Source organism: Schistocerca gregaria, chromosome 6, assembly GCF_023897955.1.
Source record: "Schistocerca gregaria isolate iqSchGreg1 chromosome 6, iqSchGreg1.2, whole genome shotgun sequence".
Taxonomy (NCBI): Eukaryota; Metazoa; Arthropoda; class Insecta; order Orthoptera; family Acrididae; genus Schistocerca; species Schistocerca gregaria.
The window spans coordinates 307,446,992-307,464,994 of NC_064925.1; the positions used below are offsets into that span (position 1 = coordinate 307,446,992).

At 40.7% G+C, this 18,003-nt stretch overlaps 1 protein-coding gene across 1 annotated transcript in view; it reads right to left on the minus strand.

Moving 5' to 3' along the window:
• Window positions 1–18,003, minus strand: part of LOC126277933 (beta-galactosidase-1-like protein 2) — an 82,480-nt gene that overhangs the window by 23,909 nt on the left and 40,568 nt on the right. Inside the window, exons 5-6 of the mRNA XM_049977515.1 lie at window positions 13,467–13,614; window positions 1,135–1,287 (exon numbers count right to left, since the gene is read on the minus strand). Coding sequence (XP_049833472.1) covers window positions 1,135–1,287; window positions 13,467–13,614 — 301 coding nt within the window. The remainder of the gene's footprint in view (window positions 1–1,134; window positions 1,288–13,466; window positions 13,615–18,003) is intronic.

The following is an 18,003-nucleotide window of genomic DNA, read 5'->3' on the forward strand; positions in this document are numbered from 1 at the left end:
ATTAAAAAAGCAATGTTTCAGATACGTGCCACATAGAAAAGTAATTTTAATAATACTAGTTCATTGTACAGTGTGTTTGAAACATAATGGAATTAGCTGTTCTTCTAGGAATCAAAAAGTGATCCCTGGCACTGGCTACAACTCCAAACATGTGTTCTGGCATCCAAGCTGGTCAAGGCAATATGCACAGACATGAGACTTCCTAAAAGCCTGTGATGGGGATGACTACATCAATTGTCAAAGTATTTTGCGTGAAAATGGGATTTCAATGTAGACTAAACACCCAAAAGTAAGCTGTCTACCAAAGGTGCCAACCAAAACTCAGAAATAAAAAAGATATATTAATTTAGTCATGTTCAAAACTTGCACTGACCAGTACTGCACATATCAGGCAGTGTTCAAATGTATGATAACATTTGGCCATTGGCTTTGAAAGTATTATAGTGATTCCTGCTTATCCCAAGGATTATCCTTTGCAATTTTGCATGCTCTTTTTAGCACTCATCTCCACTGTTGCTTTGGTGCAAATTCAATGCTTTAGATTACAGCAACTATGTAACAAGAAGTAATCAACACTGACCATCAACCACTGAATAACTGATACTCTCTATCACTACTGGCAGTATTAGGACCATCTATTTTCCATAATTTATTTTCAGTCAATCTCACATTTACAATGCATTTAAATTAAATATGAATCATGAGCTTTCATCACCAATGGCTATACATTAATCATGTTTGTTATGCATTTTGTCACCTATTTATTATCACTGTTTTTATTCCTCACTGAAGTCACCACTTTCATCTCTGAAAATGTTGATGAATTGCACCATGGTTTGGAGTACATGTTAAAGTGAAACTCTAGGTGAACCCCCTCCCCCCCCCCCCCCCTGCCCTACCCACCACCACCATAACTGGCTGGGCCATGCCTACTAAAGCACTTCAGTGTTCAAACTAATCTTTGGATTGATAGTTTTACCTTTCAATTATTCTACAGCTAAACTTGAAACTCTAAGAAAATAATTTAATGTTACCTTTTAACAAGTTGTTTACGTGTTAGAATGTGCAGCATTCTTATCAGAAACAAATGAGCAGTGAACTAGCACATGTTATTGGTTTATTTTGAACACTTACTTTCTACTGATGTAGTTGAGTGACTGCCTTGCATCCAGTGGTCATACCATCCTGACCAGTATTCCATGACCATTGATGGTTTATCTGGCTGTAACTCCTTCAGCCTGTCAAGCTGACCCTCTGGGTTGTCCTGGAAATTTGCTGTCTGCAACACTATTAGCACAAAGAATTAATAATCTGCTTTACTCAAAAACACCATATTCACTTTTAGAGTTAATATGATGCTTGAAATCTGTGGATGGAATAAAAATAATGGAAGCAATAGAAATAACCACTCACCATTTAGTGGAGGCTTGACCAGTCAGCTGGCACATAAATGAGACTGAACACATTACTGAACTTTCAGTCAATGTCCTTATTCTGAACTGATGAACAAAATCACATGAATATACATGACTGTGTTATCCAAGCCATATATGTTGCCTGGGCACTGCAGCCTAAAAGCTCCTCTATGTTTTCAGTCTTGTTTATGTGTTTGTTGACAGAGCATCATATGATCACAGGATTAAAATGTCTGTGCTAGATGATGGAATGTGCTAGTGATGAATGCAGTACATGGTGAATGTTCCTGTACCAGTATTACAAAAAATACAGCCATTTGAACTGTCAAACATTTATAGTTTTACTGAGTGGCATTGTTAAAACATATTAGTCTTGCTCATAAAAAATTTATTCCAGTGATTCTTACACTACACTCTCCTTTTCAAGGACACTTCTGTTGTCATCTCGTTAATAATCTTCACCCTTTACACTTTGTTTCCAGTAGCCATGGACAGGATTGAAACACTTTCAGTTGATGAATTGTATGATATCAGTTTTCTGGCACTTGCGCATATTGCCAGTTATTTATTCACAAATTATTCATGCTGTCATCCCCAGTTAATCTTCAAGTACTATTATGATAGTGTTTCAACTTCTTGAGTGGAGGTGCTTTGCATACTAGGAATGCAGAATAGCTTTTATTTTATTTCACACCATGGCAATGTTGCTGACATGTTCCACATCATTACGAAGTGTCGTATTCATGATCTATGGAACAAGTATTAATCTAATCTAATCAAATCTGTAGGCTGCTGTAAATAATTTTGGTACCAGAAGATAGTATGAAGATTTAAACTAGTAGTAAATAAGGAATTATTTATCAGCAGATCTTGACAGCCAAAATATGAGATTTTTAAGATACTTTAACACCTCCAGTTTTCTACAAACTAATCTTCCTGAAGTATTTTGTGCTACTTGTTTCTTTTTCCATTCATATACAACAAATATTGGGTGGATGTTGTCCAGATGTACATGCAAATTCATAGGAAATTATAAATGTTTGACAATTTGTAGTTACACAGAATAATGCAAGATGACAGCAGTATACTTTTTGTGAGGGGTGGAATGATAGTGTGTAGGACATTTATCATTTCAGAGTACAGGAGAGGCAGTTGAAATTCTGACAGAGAAAGTAATTCAGTTGTTACACTGATGGGTGGGAATGTTCCTCTGTGGCTGGATGCTGGGACTTTGGGAGATGGTGGGTGACTGAAAACATAAGGCACCACAGATCTGTTTTTGTACAAGGCTGAAAGAGTAATTATATTCTCTGAAGGCTTCAGTGAGAGCCTCAGTATATTTCAAGAGGGATGCTTGTCACTACATATGAGATGTCCACTGGTGGCTAGGCTGTATGGAAGAGACTTATTGGTATGAATTGGTGGGAGGAAGTGGGGGTTAGGATATAGGATATAATTGGTCACAGCAAGTAGGAAGGCAGTTGTTGGTCTGCAATCTGTCAGGTGCTTGGAAAGCTGTAAGGCCATGGGCATTGGGAATGTTAGTGTACAGGGACATGACCTCAGTAGTGTTGAGCAGGGCACCATGTGGTAAAGGAACAGGAACTGTGGAGAGTCATTAAAGGAAATGTTTGGTATCTTTTATAGAGGAGGGTAGGTTGTGTGTAATATAAGATAGGTAGGTGTTGGTCTACAAGAGTAAAGATTCTCTCAGTGGGGCCACAGTAACCAGCCACAATGGGACACCCTGGGTGGTTTGGTTCATAGACTTTAGGAAGCATGTAGAAGGCTGGAATGCAGTGAGTGAGAAGAGGAATAGAGTCCAGGGAGGCATTCTGGGATGGGTCTAAGGATTTGAGGAGAGACTGGAGATCCTGCTGGACTTCTGGAATGGTTTCACTTAGATAAGTTTGTAGGTGAATGAATCTGACAACTGTCAGAGTCCTTCTGCCAGGTAATCCTTATTATAATCCTTCCTTTAGCTGGTGTATTGTGGTTTGTTCTGCAGAAATAATGTTAGTTTGCATGTTGAGGGATTTGGGGAAGGATGGTGTGGCAAGGTTTGAAGTTAAGAAATTCTGGAAAGTTAACAAGAGTGATTTGGGAGCATTAGGGGTGGATCACAGTTGCAAAGAGGAGTGAACTGAGCCAGGCAGGGTTCAGCATTGGTCTGGTTGAGTCTGATTGGTAGGGTTGGTGGCAAAAAAGTGTTTCCATTGTAGGGATCAGGAGAAGGAAAGAAGGTCTTGAACAAGCCCTGCATGACCTAATTTCTGAGTGGAGCAAAAGGTGAGATCTTTGTAAAGGACAACTTCTGTGGGGCTAAGGCTTTTGGAGGAAAGGTTCATGGCTGTGTTTCAGCTCTGTTTAGGTTCTGGATTCTGTATGATGGTGGGAGTGGGTTTTTGAGGGTCATGTAATTGTAGTAGGTCTATGAGACACAGTTTGTCAGCTATGAGAGGGCATGAGGGAGGTTGTTAGGTTGTTGTAGAGGTGGTGAATAGTGGTGGTTAAGGCAGGAGTAGGACGTGAAGAGGGTGAAAAGTTTTTTGAGGTGATATTGTGCATGTTGCTCTAGTTTCTGGAGGCCAAGAATTCCAATGTGTGTTATGGGATGCAGGAATTTGGGATACCATTGCAGGAGAATTTTGTGGATGAAGAGAAGTTATTGCAAGGAGGTTTGGGCCCGATTGATATCATTTTGCAGGGCTATGTTGGTAGGGTTAATGATTGACAAAATCTGAACAGATGGTGGTAATTGTGGAAGGAAGTGTGGCAACTGGAAATGGATAATTTAATGGTTAGGCCATTTCTGTGGAATCCATGAGTCAAGCAACAGTGCAGGAACACTGTAGGACTCGGTTCTGGCTAGGACTAAGGAAACTTTTTTGTATTGATGCAGATGGAGAGAACAAGGATCCATGGTGGTGGATAAAATGCATAAAAATACGTAATAATGTAGAGCTACATCCAAACAATTCTCAAAAATACGCGCAAACACATTTTAAAAATTACGAAAAGGATGAAACAGATGAATTAATGGAAAATACAATGAAAACTGATGGAGCAGACAAATAGGGAAACGTGAAAACCAAGTGAAATTAGTGTGAAGACACAATGAGATCAAAGAAAACATGAATAAAAAAGACTATAATTAGGGTTGCAGGTCTGTGGGTTGATAGGTGTGAAGAAGTGGAATGGCAGATGTCACCAGATTAGATGAAGTTAGTAAGTGCAAACTGGAATAGAAAAGAGAAGGAGTGGGGTTTGTGGAAGGCTTGGTAGGATGAGATACAAGTTTTTGTGGCACAGGAAAGTTATGGAAAATAACACAGAAAAATACCTGAGAGTGACATAGCAAGAGGAATCAATTTAAAGGTAAAGGATTAAGTATATCGGTGGGAGTAATGTGGAGTATGAGGTACTGCACCGACAATCAGCATGGTCTTGTAGCCATCTATTGTGCGTGGCCGGGACAGCTGACACACATTGTGGCTCATAAGTAGAGCATGCAGTGTGGTTTGTAAGGTGATAAGAGAAACACAGGAAAAAAGAGAAAGAAGGACAGAAACTGAATATAGTATTGCATTAGAAAACAGTAACAAAGGAGAACAGCACTGGGTTACAGGATGGAAGAAATGCTGTCAGGAAAATCAGACAATGGAAAATATGGGATAGAATGTAACAGTATTATGAAAAGGATAGTTGCTACTCACCATATAGTGGAGATGCTGAGTTGTAGATAGGTACAATGAAAAGACTGTTAGAAAGTGAACCTTCAGCCAACATGCCATTGTCAAAAATAGGAGGGGGAGGGGGGGAGGTAAGGAGGAGTCTGGGGTGGGGAGGGGGATGAATAGGAAGGTAGAGGTGGGGGATGGAAAAGTGTTTCTTGTGGGAGTGTGCTGGGACGAAGTGGAGAGAGGGGAGGGCAGCTAGGTGCAGTTGGGAGGTTAGATGGAGGATGGGGGGAGGGGGGGGGGGGGAGTAGCAGAGGATGAGAGAAGTAAACAGACTGAGTGTGCATTGGTGGAAGACAGGGCTGTGTAGTGCTGGCATGGGAACACAAAAGGGGCAAGATGGGTAAGGAAAATGATTAACGAAGTTTGAGGCCAGGTGGGTTAGAGGAATGTAGGATATAAGTGTTGGTGGGAAGGGTCCAGAGCACATAGACTGTGAAGCAGTCATTGAAATGAGGAACCTCTTCTTGAGCTATATAGAGAAACCCTTCCCAAACACTCACAATCCCAAACCCCACACTTGGTCCACATTCATTGATGATATCTTCATAATATAGATTGAGGGTGAGGACACATGTACATTTCTCCAGAACCTCAACACCTCCTCGTCTATTCGCTTCACCTGGTCCTACTCAACCAAACAAGCCACCTTCCTTGAAGTTGACCTCCACCTCAAAGATGGCTATCAGTACATCTGTCCATATCAAACCTACCAAATGCCAAAAATACCTCCACTTTGACAGCTGCCATATCAAGAAGCCCCTTCCATACAGCCTAGTCACCTATGGTCATCCAATATGTAGTGATGAGCAGCCCCTCTTGAAATATACTGAGGGTCTCACTGATGCCTTCACAGACCATAATTACCATCCCAACTTTGTACAAAAACAGATCTCCAATGCGTCATTTCAAATCACCCATCATCTTCCAAAGTACCACCATCTAGCCAAAGTGGAGTATTCCCCTTGTGGCTCAGTACTGTCCAGAACTGGAACAACTGCACTATATTCTTTGGCATGGTTTTAACTACACCTCATCATGCCATGAAATGATAAATGTCCCACCCACTAACATTACCATCTCTCCCACTGTGGTATTCCACCGACCACTGAACCTACACAATATACTCGACCATCCTTTTACAAACCCTGCCCCCAACCCCTTGCCTCAAGACTCATATCCCTATAATAGACCTAGTGCATAGACCTATCCTGTATATGCTTCCACCCCCACCTACTCCAAAATGGTCACAAACATCACCTATCCCATCAAAGGCAGGGCTACCTGTGGAAACAGTCATGCAATCTACAAGCTAAGCTGCAACCACTCTACAGCATTCTATGTGGTCATCACAATTAACAAGCTCTCTGTCCACATAAATGACCACCAAAAACTGTGACCAAGCAACAGCTGGACTACCCCATTGCTGAGCATGCTGCCAAACATGACATTCTTCATTTCAATGACTGTTTCACAGCCCGTGCCATGTGGATCCTTCCCACTGATCTTAGCTTTTCTGAATTGCATAGGTGGGATACCTCCCTGCAATGTATCCTACGTTCTCCTAACACTCCTGGCCTCAACCTTTGGTAATCATTGTCCTTACCTATCTAACACCTTCCCTGTTCCTATTCCAGCACTACACAGCCCTCTGTTCCACCAATGCATCCTCGGTCTTTTTGTTACTTCTCTCCTTTCCCACTACCCTGGCTCCTTCCCCTCCCCCTTCCATCTAATCTCTTCACTGCACCCTAACCTCTCTTCAACTCATCCCCGTGTTCTTCCACAAGCAGCACTTTACTGTCCCCTACCTGTACCCTGCTATCCCTCCCCCTCCTTGCCCCAGCCTCCTCCTTAGCCCCACCATTTGGTTGCCTTTCACGTCATGTGCTGCTGCTCACAGTCTGGCTTCATCTGTCAGAGACTTTCGTCATGTGTTTGTGAGTTTCATTTGTGTGAGTGTGTTCTGTCTATTTTCAACACAACCTCAATGGCTGAAAGCTCACTTCTGACAGTCTTTTTGTTGTGACTACCTGTGATTCAGCATCTCTGGCATATCTTGAGTAGTAATTATCCTTTTCATAATATTGTTATATTCCAACCCACATTTTCCATTATTTGATATGACATACAATAAAGGACTTTTTTTTGTTCATCATAAAGCATTGGCAGGAAAAGGGAAGAACCACTGTCCTGGCTATAGACAGTTGGATGGAGCAACTGCCATGTTGTCATCTGCCAATGGTGTTATCTAGATGCATTATACAGGGGTGCTGTCACTGCCACTACTTCTCAATCAATTATCTCCTCGGATTGCATCACAAGACTGAGAAGACTCTTTCCCTCTAGTACCATTGAAGTTACTCCATGATGTCTTAACAGCTGTCCTACCATCCTGTCCTTTCTTCCTGTCAGTGTTTTTCATAGATTCTTTTCCTTGCCAATTATGTGGAGAACCTCCTTATTCCTGATCAACTCTTTCCACCTAATTTTCTATATTCTTCTGTAGCACCACATCTCAAATGCTGTGATTCGCTTCTGTTCCACTTTTGCCACTGTCCATGCTGTGTTCCAAACACAAATTCTCAGAATTTTTTTCCTCAAATTAAGGTCTATGTTTCACACTAGTAGACTTCTCTTAGCCAAGAATACCCTTTTTGTCAGTGCTAATCGACTTTAAATGTCCTCCTTGTTCCACCCACCATGGATTACTTTGCTGCCTAGGTAGCAGAATTCCTTAACTTCACCTACTTCATGATCATAACTTCTGATTTTATGTTTCTCAATGTTCTCATTTCTGTTCTTTCTTCAATTAACTCCCAGTCCATATTCTATACTCATTAGACTGTTCATTCTTTCAACAGACCCTGTAATTCTTCTTCACTTTCAGTCTTGATAGCAATGTTATCCTCAAATCTAATCATTGATATCCTGTCACCTTGAATTTTAATCCCACTCTTTAACCTTTCTTTTACTTCCATCATAGCTTCTTTGATGTACAGATTGAACAATAGGGGCAAAAGGCTATATTCCAGCCTTACACCCTTTGTAATTTGAGCACTTCATTGTTCGTCTTCTAGTCTTATTTGTCCCTCTCAGTTCTTGTACATATTGCATATTACCCATCTTTTCACATGGTTTATTCCTATTTTTCTTAGAATTTCAAACACCTTGCACTGTTTTACATTCTCGATTGCTTTTTCCAGAATAACAGATCCTACAAACATGTCTTGATCTTTCTTCAGTTTTGCTCCCTTTATCAGGTGCAATGTCAGAACAGCCTCTCTGATGCCTTTACCTTCCCTAAAGCCAAAGTGATCATCTTCTAACAGATCCTCAATTTTTTTTCCATTCTTCTGTGAACTGTTCTTGTCAGCAACTTGGATGGGAGAGCTGTTATGGTGATTGTGTGATATTTCTTGCTCTTTTCAGCTTTTGCTGTCTTCAGAATTGTGTTGGATGATGTTTTTTTGAAAGTCGAGGATATATTGCCAGTCTCATACATTCTACACACCAACTGATTAATCATTTTGTGTCATTACCCCAAATGATTTTAGACATTTCAATTGAATATTATCCATCCCTCCTGCCTTATTTGATCTCAAGTCTTCCAAAGCTCTTATAAATTCTGATTGCAGTACTGGCTCTCCTATCTCTTCTTTGTCAACTCTTGTTTCTTCTTCTATCACATCATCAGACAAATCTTGCCCCTCTTAGAGGCTTTTGACATACTCTTTCTACCTGTCTGATCTCTCCTCTACATTTCACAGAGGAATTCCCATAACACTCTTAATGTTACCTTTCTTGCTTTTAATTTCATGGAAAGTTGGTTTGATTTTCCTGTATGCTCAGAAAGTCTTTCCAATAATCATTTCTTTTGCAATTTCTGGACATTTTTCATGTATCCATAAATTACTAATCAGAAATAAAAGGGAAGGGCTGTAATTGAGGGTTGAGAAATTATCCTTTTCCAGAAGCTATATTTTTATTACATTTTTACTTTATATTTCCTTACTTTGAACAAAAAAAAAAACAAAAAAAATGATTGAATGATTGTGTCATTGAAGACAAGATAGCTTAATTTTACAGATTGCTTTCATCCAAACATGACAGTGATTTTTTTTTCCTTCATCTTTAATTTGTTGAAACTACATTCACTAGCTGGTTCAGTCACGGCATTATTATCAGTGTTCTCAAAACTACTTTGAGCTTTGGATAAGATCTTATCATGCATACTTTGGAAAGACCTTCAAAATATCCAAATGGCCAAATGGGATGCATGTTAATACCCTTCATGAGCTCTTCTACCTGGGACTTGAAAGCAATTATTTTGTTGACTAGCCCTAGAGTATCAATGGCACTGCTACATTCATCACCAAAATTAGCTGCACATATTTCAATATAATGTACAGAGCTTACATTTAATGCATTATCTGACTTGAAATTTAAGTATGATGATGTAGTGTCACATTTCTAAAATTGATTTGATACTGCACTAATTATTCTATCAAATACACTGCCTGACAAAAGAAGTGAAGCACCCAGCAGACCTGGTCAGATGGCAAGATAACTTTGTACATGTACACACCACAGGCACATACGTAAATGAAGTAGAGTTCCAATAGTCTGTGACATACAGAACAGTAGAACAGCCATCAAAGCAAATTAGTTTGCTTCATGTTTAGTATTGTTACCAGGTCTGGTAGGGTATATAATGGATATGAACAGCTTCAGATGCTGAATGATCATGGAGTTGTGGTGTACTGATATGAGATAACATTATCAGCACGTGACAGCATTTGATAGGGGTCTCATCTTGGGGCTTTCTTTGTCCAACTGGTCAGATAGTGCAATATCGAGTTTGTGGGGTATTTGTATGTGACTGTGGCCTGATGCTGGACTGCGTGGGAGCATGAGTCCAGCCAAGCTCATCTTCAAGATTCCGGTCGATCATATCTGATCACTACAATTGAGGATCAGCACTAAGTACATCTAAACTCCTTCACATCTGCACCTGCCATACAAGAACAAGTAATAAACACCCTGAAGGATTCACCATTGTCTGGTGTCTAGCAACAGCTGTGCTAGGTAATTTGAGTCCCATGTGCAGGCTGCTGTTAAAACCACAACACAAACGGCTGGATTTGGAGTGGTGCCATGACTGGAAGCATGGACTGCTGCTTAGTAGCATCATTTTGTGTTCAGCAATGAATCACAGTTCTGCACTGACCTGAATGACTATCGCTAATGAGTATAACGATTTTGGAGAGGCACAGTGACATCACTCCGGGCACTGTGACGTGAGGAGCCAATAGGTATGGCTTTGTGTCATGCCTGATAATAAATGAGGGAACTCTGATAGCACAGTGGAATACCATGGACTGTCTGGGTTCATGTGTGTCAACTCTCATGTGACAGTATCATGGTGCCATTTTTCACCTGGATAGTTCTCATCCACACATGGCATGTTTCTCTATCAACTGTCTGCATGATGTTGAGATATTCCAGTGGCGAGCAAGATCCCAAGATTTTTCTCTATAAAAAATGTATGGACCCAGCTGTGCTGTAATCTCTTTTCCATTGCCAGTATCTGGGATATCAATGACCAGTGACATCAGTTGTAGGCCAGCTTGCCTCAGGAGAGGGTACAACAGCTTTATGACACTCTTCCCAACTGAAGTAGTGCATGTATACAGGACAAAGAGGTGAAACATCACATTGGTAAGCAGGCTTATTCCATCAATTTCTTTGTAAATTTGACTCAGTTTTGTAATCACAGAAACAACATCATATACCTTCTCTGCCTGTGAAGTTCATTTTCCTCCTCCATTTCTTTGTATGTCACTTTTTTTGTCAAGCAATGTACTTTTAAGCACTATAGCTCAAATACTATTGCTTCAGTCCTCTGTCAGCAGACACTGAAAACCTTTAGTCGAAGCATATATTTGTTTCTGCATCTGCTTACAAACCTTAGAGATCCTACACTCATGCTCATAAGTTAAGGATAGTGCTGATACATGGTGAAACAATGCTCTGTTGGGTAGTTTGCAGGTTTAAATCACCTCAGGGTATGACCATGTGGTGCATTTGACCTGCAGTCATCGCACTGTGGTGCTGGCAGCAGTCCACATATGCAGAGGTGTGTTGGTGTATGTCAGAGTACAATGCAGTGAGTAAGTGTGCACATGTTTTCAGATGTGCTAATGGTGAATGTGTGTTGAAAATGGTTCAAAGAACACATATTGATGACGTTATGAGGCGTAGAATACTAGGGCAACTCAAGGATGGTCAAACACAGATTATGGCAACGATTCCAGCAGACAGAAAACGTGTCCAGGCACTACAGCACAGGACATCCACAGTGTATAACATCACAAGAAGACCGATATCTCACAACCAGTGCCTGCGGATGGCCACAGAGTACTGCAGGTAGCCTTGCCCAGGACCTTACCTCAGCCACTGGAACAGTTGTCTTAGACACACAGTCTACAGACGACTGAACAGACATGGTTTGTTAGCCCGGAGACTTGCGAGGTGCATCCCACTGACCCCTGGTCACAGGAGAGCCCGTAAAGCCTGGTGTCAAGAACACAGTACATGGTCATTGGAACAGTGGTCCCTGGTTATGTTCACGAATGAGTCCAGGTATAGTCTGAACAGTGATTCTTGCTGGGTTTTCATCTGGCATGAACCAGGAACCAGACACAAACCCTGTAATGTCCTTGAAAGGGACCTTTATATAGGTCGTGGTTTGATGGTGTGAGGTGGGATTATGATTGGTGTACGTACATCCCTGCATGTCTTTGACAGGGGAACTGTAACAGGTCAGGTGTATCAGGACATCATTTTGCACACCTTTTCAGGAATGCAGTGGGTCCCACCTTCCTCCTGATGGATGATAATGCAAGGTCCCACCAAGCTGCCATCATGGAGGAGTACCTTGAAACAGAAGATATCAGATGAATGGAGTGGCCTGCCTGTTCTCCAGACCTAAACCCCATCGAGCACATATGGGATTCTCTCAGTCAACATATCGCTGCACATCTTCAAACCCCTAGGACACTTCAGGCGCTCCAATTGGCACTGGTGTAAGAATGGGAGGCTATACCCCAGCAGCTGCTCGACCACCTGATCCAGAGTATGCCAACCCATTGTGCGGTCTGTGTACGTGTGCATGGTGATCATATCCCATATTGATGTCAGGGTACATGCGCAGGAAACAGTCGCGTTTTGTAGCACATGTGTTTCGGGATGGTTTTCTCAACTTATCACCAATACTGTGGACTTACAGATCTGTGTTGTGTCTGTTCCCTATGTGCCTATGCAATTAGCACCAGTTTTGTGTAGTGCCATGTTGTGTGGCATCACATTCTGCAATTATCCTTAATTTTTGAGCATGAGTGTACAATACCTGTAGTGAAGTAACAGTAAGAACTGCCATTGTTGAATAAGAGTGAGTTGTGGAGGCAGCAGCTGTGTGAACCAAGCACACAATTGCCATAAAAACCATGTTAGTGACAAATGTCTATTGGGTAATAGTCATTTCTTTATATGCCACTCAGACAAAATAAGACTGTAGAAATGATACTGTGAAAGGATCGTGTGTTATCAGTCATGGACGGAGGAAAAGGGAGGGGAAGATAGTAACATAAGTATAGGATAACTCACTCCTCTCTCCCAATTAATTCTTAAAGTGTCTTTCTTTATTGCTTTTTTCTAGTTAGTTTCTACACCCCCATGTGGGGACCATTGATGTGGGCCCATCTCACCATGCCATTCACACAGCCCTGGGTTGTGATAGATCTGTGAGTTTTAATTTCTCATACTCTCCACTGGACATTAAGGGGCAGAATATGTCAATAGTAGAATGTCAACTGTCCCTCATAACAGAATTTGCAGAAACTTAAGCAACAGAACATAGAAAAGCTAACAGAGGAAAATGATCTCACTGACTGAATCCTGTAATTTTTTTGTGAGATAATCCTTGAAGATAACTGTCCTAATCCAAAGATACACAGTTAATTTGAAATAAAAAGTGTAACAATTGGCAAATACATTCCTGATGGGATTAATCAGTTTAAAAATTGCTTACACACCATATAACACTTAATTGTGATGTGGACATTTTAAATTTTTACTGTTTCAAGTGGGTTAAGTTAAATTAATGTCTTTATTTTATAGTATGGGCAAGAATTAATGTACTGTATCAAATTTATATTCTTTGGGGTAAAAGTACCAACATACCATATATGACAAGGAGAACTTACAGTATCATTTATATTATTGTGAATGTGGAAAACTGTATTGTTACCTCCTTCCAAGGCACCACTGTCACCACTACTAAGAGGGGAATCAGATGTGAAGAATAATCCTTCAATCCCATAACTGATGTACAGATCACGTAAGAATGCTAGGTATTCTTTATCATTGACACCTGTTGCTCCATATTCGTTTTCCAACTAAAAGAAAGAAACAAAAAATGTCACTCATTAGAACATGTAATATGCTTCTTTCAGTGGGTTAAACATACAGCCAACTTTCATTTCCCATTTCAATACAGTGAAAAAATGCCTCCCCTTCAGCTTCATAATGTTGTAAAAGCTCCCTGCAAATCTCCATGCCCCTTTATTTCATTTCCGATATAAAATACTTGGAACCACCCTCACATACACTTTCTTGAACGTCAGTATATCATGAAATTAGCTGACAACCTTGAGAAGAGGCTGTCGGTAACCACATGGCAAGTATGGAGGGCCCACTCCTCCAGAAAATTTTAAAAATTAGAAGCCTGATTTAGGCCTTTGAACATTATATTTCAGACACTTTGAAACAAAGGAGGTATATTTAATTGATCATACATTAATTTTTATTTTTCATATTAAAATTAATCCAAATCATTATCTCCAGTAAAAAAGTTCTTCAGCATCACTGTTATTAACACTTCCAATTAATGTGACAGTGGACTCTGCAGTTGGTGGTCCCTCTGCCACATCCACATTTACTACTGACTGTTTGTCTGCTGCATGTGATCATTTCTGGCTCATAGAAAGTGTCATACTTTGGTTTTGTTGTCACCATTCATTCATATAACTTACTAACAACAATTTTTTCCTGAGTCAGAGAACGTATCTGACTGCAGTTGTTTCTGCAGTATTGAGAAATGAGATAAGTAAGTTTTTTTATCTACAACATTTTTCTGTAGGGTGTCATGCTTCTGGCTAATATTTTTATCACTATGATATCAAATATTCCACAGGCACTCCTCTGGCTCATAGAATGTGATAAATATGTAAATTTTGCATCTCGTTCACTCTATTTCGTAAATGAACATGCATAAAGATAAAGCACAAGACTACAGACAGAGCAAAAGCAAACACGAATGCTGTATAGCGCTATTTAGTGATTGTATTGACATGGCTGTGGAACACAGGGTTTTTTGTTGCCATGATACTGAAAAAAAGTTGTGAACATCGGTTGCCCAGTAATAGCAATGATTAGTAAGCCAAGGTGACAAAATAATTTATGACATGTATACTGCATGCTTAGGAAGGATATCATTACAACTTCCAAGGTGACAAAATAATTTATGACATGTGTACTGCATGCTTAGGAAGGATATCATTACAACTTATAAAACATTTTAGTAGCACATGATTAACGAAGGGCAAACAGTACAATTTTTTACATTTTTTATATACATCAAATTGTAAAATGTCTATTTCCATAATTTTTTAATAACTTCCCACAACTCTGTAATTAAGGTGATAAATGTGTAAAAATTGCAGACACCCATAATAGTTGGCAGTCATGCACAAGCAATATAGTGGGCTGATGTGACACCAATGTTTCTCACTGCTGCATTATCACTCACAGTAATATGACTGTTTTCCTGTATTAACTCATCAACCCTCACAAAGTGGTCTCCATGACTGCACGGACAGAGCATCCTGGGAATTAAAAATCTTCAGCATGTGCTACATCTTGTTTGAAGTTATTTATCTACTCATACCTTTGTGTTCGACATGTGGCGACTTTCGACAAAGTCACGTGTAACATCTTTGTTTGGCAAAACGTGTGCACCAAGAATCAAGAAGGTGTATATCTGTATATGTGTGCCTCAGACCAATAAAATAGTGCTTATTACATGTGATATAGTGTTCATCATTCAATCTGGCAATCCTACAACACTAAACGCATACTGGTGACCCCGAATTTATTCACAAGGGCTACAATGAACTCTCATACTGTTGAGCTGTACACAATGGATTGCTTGCCACCCACTACACCGCACATGTGCCAAACAGGATTTCCAACAGATGCTTCATCATTGTTTTCCAATTATCCACCTTGTGTTCACAACAGTTTGACGCAGTTTCCAAACACGCCGGCTAGCTGTACTCAACAGGACACTGCCCTGTGTGCCAGCGTCAGGTGCGAACAGTAACTTTTCATTAACATTAGGTAATTTTAACAATTGTAATGCATTTGTAGGGAAGGGGACTGGGAACTGTACTCTGTCATTTCCCACACCTCAGTCAACTACAAGTGACTATTCTGCACTGGTCCATTCTATGCCTGTTGATGTTACTCCATCAAATGCCCGACTCATTGATTTCTTGACCACAGTTGAGCCAGCTGCACCTACCGTGCCATGTGCCACTGACAGTGTCAGCACTACTGCGCCTGAGCTAGTTACGCTGCAGAGCTATGGACAGGGAGTGACAGTTTCCAATAAACAGTTATGCCAAAACTGCCCTATCTATTGGACTAAGCCACCATTCCTTCACAAGGACCATCCACACACATGGTTTGCCTTGGTCGACCACATCCCGCAGCTACACAGCATCACTGATAACAACTGGAAGTTCCTTTGCTTGCTATGTAACCTCCAAGATGAACCAGACCTGATCTGTGATATTGTGGTTTCACCCTTCCACTACGGACAAATATGCATTCGCCTAGTGCACCATCCTTGAGCGCCTGTCCATATATACAGAGGAAGCTATCCACCTCATCATCAGACATGAGTCCCTGGTTTCCAGATCCCCATCACAGCTCAGGCATCATCTCTGCCTTACGATTGACACACATTGTATGCTGGATGCTACACTTTGGACCATCTGGTTGCTCAAACTTCCTCCAGAAGTTCAAATTCACCTTCTCCATGTAACTTTGGCCCTACTGGATGCTAAACTAAAGATCGCAGACCGCGTTTACAACATTCTGCCACTCCCACATACCCCCCCCCCCCCCCCCCCCCCCTAGGGTTCCCTCAGGCCTCAGGGGTTGGCACACCTGCACAACAGTTTCCATCATTCTGTACAGAGTGAGCATGACTTGCTCTGCACTTGCACGTGAGCCCAACACCACCTGGTAGCCCCCACCATAACTCCTCTCCTTTCTCTTCTTCAGAAACTCTTTCCTTGCCATTGCCAGTCTACATTTTATATCCTTTCTACTTCAACCATCATCAGCTATTTTGCTCCCCAAATAGCAAAACTCCTTTACTACTTTAAGTGTCTCATTTCCTGATCTAATTCCCTCAGCATCACCCAACTTAATTCCACTATATTCCATTATCCTCATTTTGCTTTTGTTGATGTTCATCTTACACCCTCCTTTCAAGACACTGTCCGTTCCATTCAACTGCTCTTCCAAGCCCTTTGCTGTCTCTGACAGAATTACAATGTCATAGGCGAACCTCAAAGTTTTTATTTCTTCTCCATGGATTTTAATACCTACTCCAAACTTTTTTTTTGTTTCCTTTACTGCTTGCTCAATATACAGATTGAATAGCATCGGGGAGAGGCTACAACCCTGTCTCACTCCTTTCCCAACCACTGCTTCCCTTTCATGTCCCTCGACTCTTATAACTGCCATCTGGTTTCTGTACAAATTCTAAATAGCCTTTCGCTCCCTGTATTTTATCCCTGCCACCTTCAGAATTTGAAACAGAGTATACCAGTCAACATTGTCAAAAGCTTTCTTTAAGTATACAAATGCTATAAACGTACGTTTGCCTTTCCTTAATCTTTCTTCTAAGATAAGTCGTAGGGTCAGTATTGCCTCACGTGTTCCAACATTTCTACAGTATCCAAACTGATCTTCCCCGAGGTCGGCATCTACCAGTTTTTCCATTCGTCTGTAAATAATTTGCGTTAGTATTTTGCAGCTGTGACTTGTTATACTGATAGTTCGGTAATTTTCACATCTGTCAACACCTGCTTTCTTTGGGATAGGAATTATTATATTTTTCTTGAAGTCTGAGGGTATTTTGCCTGTCTCATACATCTTGCTCACCAGATGGTAGAGTTTTGTCGTGACTGGCTCTCCCAAGGCTGTCAGTAGTTCTAATGGAATGTTGTCTACTCCCGTGGCCTTGTTGTGACTTAGGTCTTTCAGTGCTCTGTCAAACTCTTCGCACAGTATCATATCTTCCATTACATCTTCATCTACCTCCTCTTCCATTTCCATAATATTGTCCTCAAGAACATTGCCCCTGTATAGACCCACTATATACTCCTTCCACCCTTCTGCTTTCCCTTCTTTGCTTAGAACTGGGTTTCCATCTGAGCTCTTGATATTCATGCAAGTGGCTCTCTTTTCTCCAAAGGTCTCTTTAATTTTCCTGTAGGCTGTATCTATTTTACCCCTTGTGAGATAAGCCTCTACATCCTTAAATTTGTCTCTAGCCATCCCTGCATAGCAATTTTGCACTTCCTGTCGATTACATTTTTGAGTTGTTTGTATTCCTTTTTGCCTGCTTCACTTACTGCATTTTTGTGTTTTCTCCTTTCATCAATTAAATTCAGTACCTCTTCTGTTACCCAAGGATTTCTACTAGCCCT